We start from the raw sequence: 18,006 nt of genomic DNA, 5'->3' as shown, positions 1-18,006 counted from the left end.
CATATATTTTCTCCACCTGACTAACTTTGATTGACACTTGAAACATAATTATATATAATGGTGAGTAATGATTTGGGTTTGTTTGGGTTTTTTTTAGTAAAAATGCATAACCTGTTGGAAAAACAAAACAGCTCCTCTATTCATGTCATGTAGCTTACCAGTTTGTATTCAACGCCAGTGGATGTGTTCCCACCTGACTAGCAGTGACGTTTCATGGCCTAACCTATCCTTTGTTCCAGGTTCAGAGTGTCATAAGGAAGAAGTGGAACCGATTTCGCATCAACAGAGCAATGAATTCCAGAACGAGGCGGCGAAGTTCAAGGACGTCATCCTTCTTCCTGTCCCAAAGCGAGGTAGTCTTCATGGTTTCGTTTCGGAAGAAAAAAGTCTGGAGTAAGCGGTCACGCCCTCGCCCGTGTGATTACACAATTCCAGAAATAGACAACAGCATGCAATGCACGTGTTTATGCGATGACAAGGACTGTCAGGGATGTACGGGAGACCCACATTTCGATTAACAAAACTAATTCAAACATACAGGCTGCCTGATGCATGTGGGACAATCGTTTTTTTGTAGAGTATTATGTTTCTTATTTTCACAAAGCCCGGATCGTGGTAGCAGGTGCCCTCGTTGCCTTTGAGGTGCTTATTAAAGGAGAAGATCCTTTGTTCATCTGTTGTAAAAGTAGTTCCGGACCTGCGCAGTATCCGCTCCTGCTTCGTAGGCGGTAACCATGGTGAGTGCGTACAGCAATGTCAGAACCAGTTTGGGTCTCAAACTATAGTTGCATGGGCATTGTACATGCCTTGCTTTGCATGGCTTTCTAGGTATAAAGTTCTGTCAGTCGGCGATTTCGAAACACTCTTAAAATACACTTGGATGTTTCCACTAACGATGTTTCCTCAGGTTCAACCGTTAAGTATCTGTATCGCCCATTTTTGTGATATTTATTATTTGAAACCTTTGGGCATTCAAAATGTGCAGGACGTATATAGTCTGCTGTTACTTTGAAACGTGGGTATTTCGAAATTTCCACTTGGGTCCCATTACTCTCGATATTACGGACTTTCTATGTATACGTCGAACATCGACTTACTCGACATCAACGATTTGAGTGTTGTTTTCAGCATTACTTTTCAAGATAAATAACAATTGTCCGTGTCGCATCAAATGCGATCTGCTTCTTTTGTGGATTCAGATTTGCCAGGTATTGATCATTTACTATGTACAACCATTTGCGCACAATGTTATAAAGACGTACCAAAGAAAACACACATGGTATTTCTTCTGTGATTTTTTTTCCTGAGCGTGTTTTCTTATGTCTTGGTTGTCAGGCATGTTTGAAGTTCACAAAACGTAAGTACTCTTTGTTGCTTAACCACTTTGTTTTGTTTGAAGCTGTCTGTTTGAGAAAAGTCTCGCTCGTACTTCCAACAAGTTCTAGTTACTGCTCATTACTTAAACATTCTAAGCACTCGATTGCCCTCCGTCATCCTCATGCAGAGGCTGATGTAGCTGTTAGGTGAGATGCTGAGAAAAGCATTTTACCACTTAAGGATATCCTTTGATGTGCACGAATTACACACACACTGCATTGTGGTTTTATACGTTGAGCTGATTTGAGGTGTACAGCCGCAGATACATACAGGCGTGGAGGATCTGTATCAGGGATACACTCGTGGAATTCCCACCTTTACCTTACGCCGAATTGAGTCTGTTTCGTAGATAAGGGAGTCTGGGCCCTTATTCTCGAAACGTTCGTAGCCCTGAGAGTTCTTAACTTTGATCGTAGCCAATGTGTTAAGTATCGGCTTAAGAAGTTCATAGGGCTGCGAACGTTTCGAGAATAGCTGTCCTGGCTCCTTTCTGGTGTTGAAGTTTTCATTTACAAACCTGCACAGACAAACCAACTCGAAGTCTTTTGGGTCATCGAAATATACGCGAGTATCCATAGTTTAAAAAAAAGGAAAAAAAAGAACTGATAGCCTGATGTAGACAATGGTTACTTTGTGTATTTACGTCACGTTTACTGCATGCGTATGTTGCTTTTGTTTATTACGTCAGTATGTTACGAAGTCTACGTACAGAGTGAATGTTTTGCTGGTTTCCTTCGAAACAATGTATGACGTAAAACAAACGACATCACTATGATACGAGCCATGTACATGAAGACACAATGCCATGACATCGCTGCACTGCAAGTCTAATGGCAGTAGCGTGCTTAGAGTTTAGATTTTCATTAAAATCTGAAACTGAAAACTGAAGAGATTCTTGATGATAATTAGGATCTCACCCCCCTGTATTCTGATAGCAAATACATCAACAGTCGTTGCGAAAAGTAAAAAAAACAAACATCTTCGATGATCGAGTGACGCATTGAGACGGTGATCAAGTGAGACAGTGTGACCGTGATCTAATCACGTGAAGACACGGTGATCAAGTGACGCAGTGAGACGGCAATCAGTTAACGCAGTGACGTGGCAATCTGGTTTAGTAGTGACGTAGTCGCGTAGTGACGCAGTGAGGATGAACAGGCGCAGTGATGAAGTGATGAAGTGATGCATCTACGCCTTTAAGTAGACTGTGATCTAGTCCCGCGCAGTGATATAGTGATGTAGTGCGACTTCAACAAATATATATATAACAAGTATCACATTGATCCAGTGACGTGGTGAGATTGTGATCTAGTGAAACAGTCACATACTGACGTATTCGTTCAGTGTCCAATGGCGTAGTAACGCAGTGACGTGACGTATATCCAAGACGCTCCAAGGAAAGCGTTTTATTTAATTAAATTCACATGTGTTTGTGTGTGTGTATGTGTGTGTGCTCATTCAGAGAATACTTGTTTGTACATGCCGTTATTTTCTAAATGCACGACAAAACACGACTGAGACAGAAGGACTTTAAATACCTCTGCCGACAGAGTTGATTATTCTTCCTGAAAATCTGTGCCTGATCAGTCGCATGGACTATTGCCTATTTATAGTAAAATATCAGTTTCACACCTGACAAGAAAAGCGAATCCGGTTGTAACAGAGCCAGTACGTATTGAGTTGAAACTCTGACCAGTGTCACGAGAACTATTACCAAGCTGGCACCACGGTTCAGACCGGACTGTCAATAAGTACTTCATCACCATTCTCCTGATCAGGTTGTCACGGAACTCGATATCAAGACCTCCATCTGAAGGCTGATACCAAATAGAGTCTTAAGCCAGTCTTTAGAGTGAAAGGACAAAGACCAGGAGATGTAGTGTGGAGAAACACAGAGGTCTAAAGACGTCCATAGAAGATACCATTAGCATACTAACGGTCGTGTGGATATGGCTCATGCAAATTGTGTTTCCTCAACGACGTCAGGGCTCTGTGATATTTAACGAGGTGCGTTAGGAAAGAATGGGTCATGATAATAGGTTAATGCCGGTTTAACAGTGTGTAAAGAAAAACTTGACTTTCTAGCTAGGAGGAACTTCCTTATCATTTATGTGTGACTACAAGCATGATAAAGCTATCGTCATTACAAAACGCTGCTTCGGGGGTAGTGAACGATGCGATGTAGCCCTGTTTATGTTTTTATATAAAGTAGGGTGGAAATCCGAGTCGATAACATCGTTACTCCTATAAAGTGTTATATGGAAGTGTTACTTCGAGAGGACGGTCGTGCTTTTTAGTGTTGGTTTTGATATTTTTGTATTAGACTGCTAATAGCTCGGTAACAACATCATAGCACAGGGAAAATACGTTCTTGTTGCCTAACAAACTCTCAGACATCACGGTTTGGATATTCGGTGGTGTGGAGAGTAACGTTCTGTGGCTAAAATGTACTGGCCAACCATGTGATAGATGACCAAGCTGATGGACGTAATAGACGACATTGTCGACACCAACGTGCAAGGGGAATCATAAATTGAATTATCAATGATAATGATAGGGTGGCCTCTCTAAATAGGAAATTACATTCATCGTGACCGACGCTAAAAATGTATCTGTCTCGGATGTCTGTAGCTGTCACTCACATTCCATATTGTATGCACGGTCATCTTTAATTTGTGTGAAGGCTGTGACATACATGAAAGACCTTTGTCTAACCTGTACCTATGTAGTCAGGCATATCTGGTGAAAGAAGAGTCATTCGACAGAGAGAGAGACAGAGAGATCCACCATCAAATAGCATTGGTTCCTGCTATTTCCTAAACAATGAATCACGACAGAATGAGATACCAGTAGCATATGGGAAATCGAACCCGGGTCGTCAGAGGGACGAGCTGATATTTTAAGGATAGTGAGTGAGTTTAATTTTGTGCCCTAATTTGCAATATTCCAGCAGTATCACAGTGGGGACACCTGAAATAAAGGACTTGAAATATATTCTTCAAATATATGACTCATGTGGGGAATCGAACCCCGATCTTCCAGGTGACGAGAGAACGCGTTAACCACAAGGGTACCCCCCATCGCCATAATTAAGGCTAGTAATAGTTGTTCTTGTACTTTTAGTTGAAACAGCAGCCTGCGTAACAGTAGTAGTAGTAGTAGTAGTAGTAGTAGTAGTAGTAGTCGAAGGACAAATCTATCATCCTTTTTAATTTTTGTACTTTTAAAATAGCATGTATGCATCTCAATATACCAAACTCTGTATAATTGCTTCCCTCATTGTTTCGGGTACCTATTTGACACCGACAGACCAGAGGCCAACATTCAACACACTGGCATAGTAATACGTAGTTGACATGTCAAGACGAACAACACCACTGGCATTTGATAAGGACTGTTACCCCAACTGTTTGTCTGGTAGACGTTGTTTTTCAACGCTTACCCCGGGGAACTTGCGTGTGAACGGATACGGTTAGAAATAGAACACATCATGCTGTTTTCTTCGTAGATCAAGGCCAATGCTAAATACCCTACATACCAGTTTAATACAGAAGGATAGAAGCGGCAGACCTGTAAGACATTTATGTCGGTTCTTGCTAATGGACTTACGTTATTTTCCATGTCGTGTTGTGTACAGCTGCACTTTCACAGACATGATTGCTGTCGTATTAGTGCTATAAAATACCAGGATATTCACGGGGACAGAGACTCCTATAGTTAATATGCATCCATGTGTCTGTATTTGGTTCAAGTATGAAATGTACTTGATCGCTTCTAAGTAAGTACGATGGTTGGCATTAGCTGCAGAAGATTTCATAATAGAAGCGTTTAATGCGAATGCACGATGTACCCCAAGTCTATTCCGATAGTAATTCAGGATTTAGGTACTGTTTTTAGCATTATCAAATTGGAAAATACTTGATCGTGTCTACATTTTCTGGACCATAAATTGATTTAGTGTTTATTTTGTCGTACGCCGCTTTTGAGACGTACCAGTTTATGTGGTGTCTGGAAACAAGACCTTTTACGTAAATTGTGACCTGGTTGCAGTAGGGGACGGGAGGGTTATTGTTTTAGCGAACGCCTGGTGTCATCACTATGTTATAGTGATCCGTCTATACAATTTTCAATGCAGATTTGCGTTTTTCTCTCAAAGGGGGATTCTGTTTCGGCCGATAAAAGAGTGAATTACAATTTATAGCCACACCGGCAATATTTCAGTCACGTCGTGACAGAAAGTGTCAATATGTTAACAAGAGATAATATAACATATGATATAAAGTCTGTCGACAAAGAACAGTAAAACATCTATTATATCAAATCTTGAGGTGATAAAACTAGCCTTTACCGTTTCAAAACTATATGACTGTTAGGTACAATATTAATACAATATTAATGGGCTATAGATCGTCAACTGAAGGTAGATCACAATACCTGGGACGCTCACAGTAGGTATTATGTGGAGTTGCTGGATGTTATTCATCTACGTGTCGATATATGTGATAAATATTTTCCAATTCATTTCAAAACAGCGCCAGTAGCATCTTAAAGATCAAATTTTAGAACAGTTATACTTTAAGACTTTTGAATGTACTTCTGAGATTTGAAACCCGCGAAGATCCTTCTTCAGGAACCCTTGCTTGTAGTAAGAGGCGAGCAATGGGATCGTGGTCTACATGGAATCTTATCCCAATTGCGTAGATCTATGCTTATAATGTTGGTCACCGGATTGCCTGGTCCGAACTCGATTATTTACAGACCGCAGCCTTATGCGGCGTAAAGCTAAGTTCATTCACTCACTTAAAGTGCGATGGACATGTACTGTCTGTCGTGGGCCACTAGGAATGAGGCATATTAATTATTACTACATGCATGATGTGTTTGCATTAGGTTTGTCTTCTTAGATAACGGTAACTGCACGGCCCGGATTATTTACACAGATCTCCAGCGCAACTTCCGGTTGGTGCGGTTCATGTGAGTCACGTTTTCCCCGAATAGCACTGTATCTTAGAATTTTGATCAGCCTTTGTCTAAAGTTCCAGTTGTCACGGTCAATTTCCACAGTCTACGATACGTCAAAGACAATGACCACGCTCATGACTGTATATCTTCGGGTTCTTTTCGTTCTTTACTGTCAATATATTTTAGTCTTCTAGACTTCGACGAGGCGAAATCCATGTTCTTGTAAGATTGAACTATAGTGGCAAACGTGCATAAATTTGGATGTGCATCTTCTTTATAGATGGAATATTGCTGAGTGCGGCGGTAAACAAAATTAATACAAACAGCTCACCACCCATCCACCAACCGCTCACCCATTAACACAAAACTTTATTTCTGTTTTTGTTTGTACAATATCACTCACTCACTCACCCCAAAGTGATCCACACGCTCATTCACCCACACACTTGTGAAAGCACACACCACACAAAGCACCCACACCCACCTCTCCGCCAACTCATCCATATTTCACTACACCACTCCCTCAGTCACCACACCACCCCTCTCACGTTGACATGACATAATAGCACTACTTCCTTCTTCATGTCCAAACACCCTCTCCCTGAAGAGGCCCAATGTCTCCAGGCAGTACTTGAAGGTTAATGTAATTCATCTCGTGATAACGCTCTGATTGACTGGGAAGCGGAAGATGCATCACTTTCGGTTCACTCTGTGGAAGAGACCCAAATTTCAAGCACAGGTTACATGAATATAACATTACATCTGTCTGAGTTTTGTGAAATGTAAATCCAACTTTCAGTTGCTGTCAGTAGTTGTGTGTCAGTGGACCTCGAGAATGCCAATTTTGCATCCCACAGTTCCATGAATAAGAAACAACGTCACTACCACATGGTCGAACAATCTGTCTGGATTCACACATTTCTTGACCACATAATTGGTCGCTAGTCCAAGCCCAATTTCCCTTTCCTAGGCTCCAATCGGCACATCCATCTGATTAAAAGCAAGTTTGGATGTGCAGTAACACGTTTGTCGTTGTGTGAGGTACGCCTTCATTAACAGACTATGTGCTCGTTGTTCATTTCACAGTGGTGATTGCACTGGCAAGACTTGTTAATGATGATGTCCAGACTGCACACAAAGCATGTGTCTGCAATACCAGAAGGCTGAGAGGTGTTATTTTGAGATGACTTATAAGGTCGAAATAAGCAGTTTCTCATAGGGAATTCTGGTGAGAATAGGTCCACAGCTACACTGGTCACTGGGTTTCGAAATAATCGTCGGTTCTTCTCCCGAAGCCGTTTGGAAACCACAGGAATCCACAGCGTTTGTTTTCCGCAGGTCTTTATGGTCGACAACTTTTTCATCGCCAGTAACTAAGAGTTATACTTTTCAAAACATGCCATTCTATATATTCCAGTTTTGATCTCGATGATCAGCTGTTGTTCGTAAGTGAGACGACTATCATTTTCGAAGAGGCAATTTAGACAGTTTCGCTGGAATTTCTAATCTTGCAACTAATAGGACCTAAACATTCTGATCAGGACCAACAACTTTTCATGGGTCTCCCTGCAGCTTTCCGGGGAGAATGATGACATTTGTATGGACATACAGCTTCTTTTATTCTGTGATAGTTTCGACAGAGATTTCTGATGTCGTTGTCACAATACCAATAGAAGAAGGCCTCCATGGTTAAAGGCAAACACTGCTTGTCACGCCAGGATCATACGATGTTTCACAAACCTAGGCGATCAAAGTGGGCGGGTGGTCAGGTTGAGTTGAACATGGTTCGTCTGGGTACCATCGTACCCAGAATGGGTGGATACTCGGAATATCGATCACTGGCGTATCTAGTACAGGGTCCCGACCCACAAATCGTAATTCTTAGTGTTAGGAATTAGTTGAATGTTCATGATCGATCACTGGATTATCAAATCGGCTGATGATCGATTAGTGATCAATTATACGGTTAGTGTAGGGTTTATGATACGAGACTATTATATGTCATGTGCAGACTCGTAAGCCACTCAGGGAGCTCCTTTGTGTATGCTTACATGCTAGTCTTTATTACATGATATCGACTTTCGTGAACCGAGATGGATACTCATGCCGTGATATAAATATTGAATGAGTGCAGTTCACATTGAAAACATTATAAATACTTACTGGTTACACTATACATATATGTAGATAGATATTAACCAATAATGATCGATCATAGATATTATGATCGATTCCTTGAATACAATGTATGACCGATCAGTCATGGACCAAATCTATTACTCGGAACACCACTAGTATTTCTATAATTTACCATTGGCTTAGGAATGTCGTAGAGCTACGAACGCTTTTGTGCATCGAGACTCATACTCTTTTGTTTACAGATCTCAGTAGTATGAATTGTATATTTCTAAGTGCGGCGTTAAACAAATAATAACAGTCAACAACTAGAAAACGGGTGTTAATGTGCTATTCCATATACGATCTGTTTACATATTGCCAACAAATGATTATGCAATAAACTTACCGATAACAGGACAAATTCCAGTGATCATAGGAAAAAACAAAAATCTCTCCTACTCTTTAGTTTATGCTCCCAAGCATCGACTATTTTCAACTTAACGGAATACAATTTACATACGATGGGAAATATTCAAAGGAACCGTTTAAAGCCCTTAATTTAACATTGAAAAGTAGAAGGCTAAAGTTTCCCAAAACCACTGATGACAGAATCTGAGTATCCTTACATAAGGGCAAATACGTCAAGTCCATATAATTCATTGAACGGAGACAAAACATGTATGGGAAACATTCAAAATACACCTCTTCTAACTTAGTTAAATTGAGTTTTACAGGCAATAGATAAATTTCAAGAAATACATTATTGAAATTTCAAGATTGGATTTATCTCTAAACAGATTTATTGATGAAATGCAATGTAGGTTTTCTTTGGCTACTCCAAACAATCACTGAACGGAACCTTATACATGTATTAAAGAACACTTATATGTTTAAAAAGTAAACCCGACTTCCCGATCAGTTTCTAGAACTAATTTATGTTTACAGTAAACACATCACTTCGGATTATTTGCATAAAAAAAGAAAATTAAAAAAACACCAGATGGAAGTCATACATATTTTCCTCTATAGGAACTTTAAAGTAGTTTTTTCTGACAACATTCGACCTGAACGACCGTAATAGGTACGATTTATATATATATTTTGTCGTGAAGAACAAAGGTTCACATCCGTCAGAAGTGTTCAGGATTGATTTCTTTGCCAGATCCCATAATTCCTTATAAATGCAATAATGGTTCCTGGTAATGCATTGTCGTACCAAGGTTCCCTTTGTTCTGTTTTCTTATTATTTAATGTTATTCTCATTCATCAGACTGAAGGCGTCCATATATAACCTATATCTATTCTTTAGTGGCCGCTTTGTTTGATCCTCACAGTTCGGAGACATGCAGATACGTTGTATTTGGTTTCATACTGTTTTTATTTTAGTCGGTTTTGTTTTATTTGTTTTGTTTGTTTTTATTACCATTGTTAAAACGTCCCTTTCTCATGTAGCCCAAACATACGTGTGGACTAATCGTCCACGGTGCCATTTCCCGCTGTGCGGAGGGCGATGGTTACACTATGTCACGCTGAAGACCCGAGGTCGATTCTCCACATGAGGACAATACGTGAAAACCATTTCTTGTGTTCTCTGTCGTGATGTTGCTGGAATATTGCTAGGAGCATATTAAATCACACTCCCTCACTCGATCTCCACTGTGCGGTGCCTCGCCACTAGGTCAAACCAGAAACTATAGTAATGGGCTCTGAATCACAATGCGCTCTGATCATGTTTCTATGTGTTTCAGAACCGTACCAGTGCTTGTTGGGTCCATAAAAAATTCTTTCCGAACGCTGGTCCCCTACTTAGCGTCGTAACAGACCGTATTCTTTCTAAACGAGGTGCCAAATCCCTCACTCACTTACTGACATCATTTTGGGAGTTGAAATTTAATTCATAACATATCCAGCATCGCAATCGGCCGAAACAGGGTGGTTGTGTATCGATGACCAAGTCGAAATACACTGGTGCCACGTTACACCATCGTTTCATTGACATAATGCATTTTCTTAAATTGCGGTTTACCTCTCTCTCTCTCTCTCTCTCTCTCTGTGTGTGTGTGTGTGTGTGTGTGTGTGTATACATGTAGTTGTTTCAAGTGTCTGTCACCTTTCTTGCAAAAATCCGACATTTGGATAATTTGGATATACAATCAAAGCTTATCGTTTGTGTTTCAACAAAACCGACCAATCTATCAATGACTCGGCACCCACTTTCAACAGACGGGAAATATCCGGCCTTTTCTGCCCCCAAATATATTATGTTTATTATGAAAGGCGAACATATAACAAATAAGGAATACATGTATACTGGCAGCAAAAGAAACGTGTCTCAGTGATAACTAAGGTTGGTCTGACCCATCCTTAGCATCTCTAAGATTGGGAAGGGAATTTGGCGGCTGCTTTTATTGGGAGAATTTTGAGGAAGCGATAGAACGAGACAATTGGACACGCTGAATTCACGTGGTAACTATGGATGCTTCCATTACTCCAGCGCTGAAGAGTTCAGCCATAGTTAAGGTTACGACTAGGGTTGGAGTCCGAGTTAAGGTTGCCCTAAGGTTGTTTTGTGCAACAGGGTGTATATTTTTTCTGAAGGCGATCGTAACTTTAACCTTAGTGTCTAAGGTTCCGCTTAGCAAAGATTGCTTTGAACAATGGAGCACTGGTGCACAATGACCTCTACTTCATGATGTCCGTATTCTAAACCTCCACGTAAAGGAACGTTCGTAAAACTCAAACGTTTATCCGATTTCCAGTGTGTGTTTTTTAAGACGTGGTTTGCAATACCCTACCTTCGAGCATGGACATATGCCTCTATGTAAAATACACTTGATGAGGTTCGCTGACTTGGTTCATTCATGTCATTCGTTCCTGCTTACGTAGATTCATGTTTGTTCCGTCAGTTACAGTTACTCCCATAGCGTCAGATGGTCTAGTGATGAAAGCAGCGAAAAAACAAGATTCACGACTGTACATTACATCACCATGGTGGGATTTGTTTGTGACAAGAGATCTTCTTTGCTGACGTTTTCTGTTTTCTCTACCTGGAATCATATGTGAATTTTATTGTTTCACTTCATACCTTTCCACAGGTTTTACAGGTATTTCACCTACTTACGGCTAAAATTGATCTACATCATAAATTAGACGTATAGAATGCGAATCAATGGGTTTGAGGGCGGGGTGTATGTTTGTTTGGTATTTCTTTCTGTTTTTGTTTCTTTTCTTAATAATAACTAATAACGCATTCAATATATATGTTTTCTCAAAACACTTTGTACTTATAATGGGCGTGAATGAAAACATACTTGATTTTGCCGCATTATTTGCAGGAGTAATGCCGATGTGAGGTAAAACTGAACTGAACTATTTTCGCCCAGTGAAATCTGTTTCTGTAGATCCTCAAGACGTGCGATGTATATTTGAGGTCGCAATCTGTTTCTGTAGATCCTCAAGACGTGCGATGTATATTTGAGGTCGTAATCTGTTTCTGTAGATCCTCAAGACGTGCGATGTATATTTGAGGTCGTAATCTGTTTCTGTAGGTCCTCAAGACGTGCGATGTATATTTGAGGTCGTAATCTGTTTCTGTAGATCCTCAAGACGTGCGATGTATATTTGAGGTCGCAATCTGTTTCTGTAGTTCCTCAAGACGTGCGATGTATATTTGAGGTCGTAATCTGTTTCTGTAGATCCTCAAGACATGCGATGTATATTTGAATTCGTAATCTGTTTCTGTAGATCCTCAAGACGTGCGATGTATATTTGAGGTCGTAATCTGGTTCTGTAGATCCTCAAGACATGCGATGTATATTTGAGGTCGTAATCTGTTTCTGTAGATCCTCAAGACGTGCGATGTATATTTGAGGTCGTAATCTGTTTCTGTAGATCCTCAAGACGTGCGATGTATATTTGAGGTCGTATGCATGCAGAGCATGATATTCTGAAACGCTTCCAACACTTTCGCTATTGCCAAATATTGATTTCCTCAGAAAAAATGCACGGTTAGTTCATCTTTTGCACGACTTCCTGTGGAAAGATACACGATTTACCTTCTTTCTGTCTAACGTCATGAGTATTGGGACTAGTTTTGAATGTTCCGTTGTATCCATTCAGCTCCCACGTTTAACCTTCTGCTACTTTTATGCGTTTTCTCATAACTCTCTTATTCCAAACTTGTTAACACGTAGGCGTCAAGGTGTTGAACTTTTTGACTTTAGAAACGTTTAAGTGTAACGTTTATAACGTGGCGTCTCAGTTGTTTTGTGATGATCTCTTTGGGAGTGTTTCCATCGGACCCTGAACGTGATCAAAGTCTACAAATCTGTGACATGCACACAGGTTTCATGTTGTGGATAAATTTCATTAAAACATGTACGTCGATATTGTCTTATAACCTTTTGGAATTTGTCACATAATGACCTCGTTGAGACAATAATTATATCGCATATCTTTATATCAACTGACATCCTGTTCATATATAATGAATATAGCCATTTGTGGGCCTTTTCAATAATTTTCATTTAACAAACAACTTGCTATTACGATAATATTTTCTTGCACGTATTACTGTTTGTTTCAGAGCCAGTCCACCCCAACAAACAAGCACCTCCAAATACACAGATACAGAGCTGCCAAACCTCTGACGTCTATCAGTAACTGTTAGCATTGCATCCCTTGCACCAAGGTCGACCAAGGTCTTACAAGCTGTTTCTCCAAAGTGGAAACTTGCATGGAAACATGTCAAAGGTCTCTATGGATATCCACGTCAAAGTGATATGTTCCTAAGATGTGTTATACATGTCAAGGGAATGTGATACAGGAACAATATCATGGAACTAGGGTCCTTCCTTTCCACGAAAATCACCGGTGACCTCAATTTGATTTGCTGGAGTAAACACTTTCTTACCATGCTTGGTCTGATCATCAAGCTAGCACTCGTCTCAAACCGGTCTTTATTCCATTATGCTTTGAAAGTGCAAAGGATTGACGGCTCTGTATGTTGGAGACACCTCAATACATAACACTTTTAATGACAACTTACTCATTTCTCATAACCATATTTGACTTCATCAGATTAATAAGTCGTTTCAAAGTATAAGAAGTTGTTACTCGTGAAACCGCTCCAACTTCTAAATAACAGTCACAGCTTTTTATGAAATTAAGAACACTGTAAAATGGTTTGAATGGTAATAGTAGTTGGTTATGTTCAGGTTTAAGATACTCAGTTTGTTGAATAACACAAAGTGCATTAAGTATATGTAAAACTAGTCGAGCTTGTTCTTAAGTCATGTTATACATGTGAATGCACAACTTTAATGGCATTGTGAAACCGACATACTTGTATGTGTGAGGTTACACGCCGTGACGACTTTACACAACTACTACCATTGATCAAAGCGAATATAAGGTCAAATACAGAAGTCCTAAAACTACGATGACCAAGGGTACCTTGCCTGGCACTATACGGTATGGAATGGCCATCTGATATTGCACTGCTCGAAAGAAGCATCCTTGAAGATTTCATCGGTCGTCACAGAGGCCCGATTCTAACGTTGATCGATCTAGCTCAAACGTGATCGATCTACGTTACAACATTACAACGTTACTACGTTACAACGTTTATAGTGGAGCCTTGTGGATCGCGTTTCCATGGCAAACCCGTGACGCATTTCCTACACATCATCCTGTCTGATGACTTGAACGACATTATATCACGTTCATTCAGGTGGACAGTCGACCTTAAGTGTGTTCGTGAAATGGACCCCAGCTAAGACAGAATACGACTTCTGGTATTCCTACTGTTTGATAGTGATTTACCAAACAGTCATATCGGTGTCGTTGTTGGAATCACACAATGACCTTCTGGAAGACATTTGTAATAGCTGAAATAGCTGTGTCGTCTATATTCTAACAATTCCCTGATTGTGAAACGGAAGTGACCACCCTTGTCAAAAATACATGTCTAAGCTTTGGTATTTTAGTGTGTCCAGATTTCGGTTTTGAAATATTCAGGAGAACAAATAAGTATTGTACTGACTTACAAGACCCTTCGATGCAATTGCACTGATATGGGACTTCTATAATTTCATTTGACAAGGATCTTATGGAAAATTTTCAACATTGTTTTAATTGTTATAAAGACAGAAATGTTCACAACTCCATCACCACCTGATTATTCAGTTCGAGATACTGAAACGGTCTCGAATATGTAGCTAAGGCAAGATTTCCAAAATTCAAAGAGATAAAATAAAACTGTGCCTAACAGTCCATACCTTACATCGGTATTGCACGGATCGGATGAATACCAAACCTTTCTCGAGATCTTTCAGTAGCTTTTGACGTGTAGGAATACGTTGAAGAATGTCATGTTGATCTTTGGCAGTCGTTAAGATTGCACATACATGTACATTGAGTGCACTTTGCTCTAGTGATTCCACAATGGATGGTTCCATTGTTTTCATATTCACGTCGAGACTGCAGACGATAGAAAGAGAAACAGACAAGCATTCAAGTGTTCCATTAATATTTTACAACTTTGAATAGCGATGTGGTAGGAAATCTGAAAATAAGTAAAGGCTACTGCCATGAAGTGGTGTTCCCTTAATTGTTTCCTTCAGTACATGTGTGTATCACTACAAAAGGCAAGTAAGAACATGATTATGGGTTGTGAAGAAGGCACACGATTCCAGAAGTTTCCTTTCTTCAGAAATGCCAAATCAAGATGTCTTACGACTGATAAATACATGTGTTAATCGAATGGTTATATGTGCCTTCGAGGAATTAATATGTGCCCTTCCGAAATCGAGTATATGCGTCTTCAAGTATTAAAATACGGCTCGCTGAAGAGAAATATCGTTGTGAGGACTTCACAGAGTACATAATTCCCCTTCAAAGATTGTGGTGTATATGTCCTTCAAGAAGGACGTATTTGTCATCTTCAGTGTATGGATTTCAAAGAGGGCAAGTGTATGAACTTCAACGAATACATATTTGTGGACTTCATTGAATACTCACATGTGAAGAATGCATACGTGAGAACGTCAAAGAATGTATACTTGTGAATTTCAAGTAATACATATTTGATCTTCAAAGGTTTTAGCATACATGTAATATACGAGAAAAAAAGTATTCATGGACTTCAAAGCAGAATACATACTTCCAAGAATACAAAATAGCCCTTCAAAGGTTAACATGATTAACAAAGAATACAAGCTTCCTTCAGAGGAACACGTGTTGAGTTCACAGAATACACGTGTCCTTGGAAAACGTGTCATGCGAAAATACGGAGGAAGGCATACTTAAACCTTCCTTCGAAACGTGTGTCACGAGGAACACATCGGCGTGTCTTTAAAGGTAGTTTTAAAAAAAGTAAATGTGCCAGAACTGTATATATATGAGCCTATATGTGTTCTTCAGGAGAATTACAGACAGTGTATATATTGAGGAATGCGGTATATTGATGAGGAATGAGGACGTTTGTGAGACTGATATATGAATTATTAACTAATTAAGAGTTATATATGGTGTCTATGTAATTCCTCATCTGTCCATCGACTCCCACAAGACTCAGAGCAATGTTCTTAGTTGACAGATTTACGTTCATAGTATGTAAACAAATCTCCACGGTACGATACACAACCCAGAAAAAAAATATATGTCGAATGTAAGGAATCATCAGCTCAACGTCAGGAACCCAAGTCTTAAATTGTACAGTATTTTCAATCTTCTTAATCAACCGTCGATTCAAAGCGGTACAACGACATAATGCTTCAAATTATTATTACTTAAATGCATTTTCTCTAATTGATTTCAGGATGCATTTTCAAAAGGGAACTTCAACTTTCTTACATATCTAGTACATAATTGGTCACGCCTTTTTTCAGACGGAACCTTAGCTAAAATGGTCTCCCGTAGGGGTCTCCCCGTGGTCTCCCATAGGTCTCTAGAAGGAAACACTTCTATACGACACTTGATACTTTTTAGATATTTCTATAATCTCTATTTCTAAGATCCTTTTCTGTGTTCGCAGGAGCGTTAAACCTACCCAGTAATACATTTGGAGAAGAAGGGGGGAAGAAATACAACATTACGTTGCAATTATTTCAGAGGTAAACTAACGAAAGTAAATAGAGATTACAAGTGTGGCTTAATGTTATGTACTTAGATGTTTTGCTTGTGAAAATATGTTGGTATACTTGTCCTTGTTAGCCAACTGTTCTTTGGTATCGATATTTCGCTATTTTACGTAAATCATTGAATGCAGTATTCTGGAATATTAGGTTACAGACAGTGATGATGATGAATCGTTTATTTGATTGTATATCTATTGTTACCGCCACACCAGACTAGATATATCTGTATATTCTGTATATACTGGTTTCACGACTATGTATATTTAGTATTGGTCTCCAGGCGATATTGTTGCTGTGATGTTGTGGTTTTACTTCAATAAAGCTTGCCTATTGTTACGAATTGTCTGCATCTTTTCACTGACACCTGTTATGTATTTGTGTTATATTTACGATCGATTATTACGTGGTCCAGTGGAAGAAGAGATCACATTACCCTCTTAGGAAAACCACAAATCAGTGAGGGAATTGTTTGGTTTTACTTCGCTTTTTGCAATGTTCCAGCAACGTCACGTCCGGGAACACCAGAAATATGCTTCACACAGTGTACCCATGTGGGGGAACCACAAATGAGCTATACATTCCCATTTCAAATAAACTATATTCTTTATTCTGAATTAAGACAATAGACCTTTGTTAAATGGAATTAGTTGCTTCCATAGATTACATCGTGTCTCATAGCAGGTAAACGTTGAAGTACTTTGTGCTGGTTCTGACAAAATCATTCACAGTTTTTCTTCATTTCACTACACTCATGTGATTTCAATGGCTACCACATCTGTAACAAGTTCATCTTGTCTTTCATTTATCATAAAATATGATTATACACGAAACGATTTTGTGATAATATGGTGTGTCTGTGCTGGAATCCTGTAGGTAACTTTGTGGCCTCCAAATGACGACAATTCTTCTCCAGTTGGTTAACTGTCGTCCCAGTGTTCCTTAGTTACATTGAATGGTTCACTGTGTTCATTATCAATCAGCCACAATGAGTATGTTAAAAGTTTCCAGTCGCCTCGGCAGTATTACAGGCATATTTTAAAATTTACGTCAAGGGACGGTAAAATAAGCATATATATCACAATATATCAACCTGATGAAAATTAAGACGAGAAGACAATAGATTCTATAGATTCATTCCTACCAGTTGAAAGCAGGATATAAACCACTACCATCCAAAATTTGACCATCTTACTGGGAATCAAGTGGACTTGCAGTGCTTTCTGCTTCACTTCACGATTTGCACGATCCGTTTGGTCATCAGTGGCTGTAGCCCTATATTTATAAGACTTAATCGAATCCAAATTGTAAAACACGTGACAATATTATGTTTTTTGATCAACAACAACCAGTCAGACATAGAAAGTCAATACACGGCCAGGTGAAGTGTATTCAATGGTCAATGTTTTGGAGG

The 18,006-nt window shown here is 39.4% G+C and overlaps 1 protein-coding gene across 1 annotated transcript in view; it reads left to right on the top strand.

Annotated features, from left to right (window-relative positions):
* The window catches only part of LOC137256474 (corticotropin-releasing factor receptor 1-like), a 41,486-nt gene extending 40,968 nt beyond the window's left edge, over positions 1 to 518 (top strand). The window contains exon 10 of the mRNA XM_067794313.1: positions 240 to 518. Coding sequence (XP_067650414.1) covers positions 240 to 518 — 279 coding nt within the window. The remainder of the gene's footprint in view (positions 1 to 239) is intronic.
* Positions 519 to 18,006: the final 17,488 nt, after the last annotated feature.

This window comes from Haliotis asinina, chromosome 11 (assembly GCF_037392515.1).
Source record: "Haliotis asinina isolate JCU_RB_2024 chromosome 11, JCU_Hal_asi_v2, whole genome shotgun sequence".
Classification (NCBI taxonomy): Eukaryota; Metazoa; Mollusca; class Gastropoda; order Lepetellida; family Haliotidae; genus Haliotis; species Haliotis asinina.
Note: the sequence above shows the minus strand (reverse complement) of the source record. Positions and strands in the feature narration are given on the sequence as shown.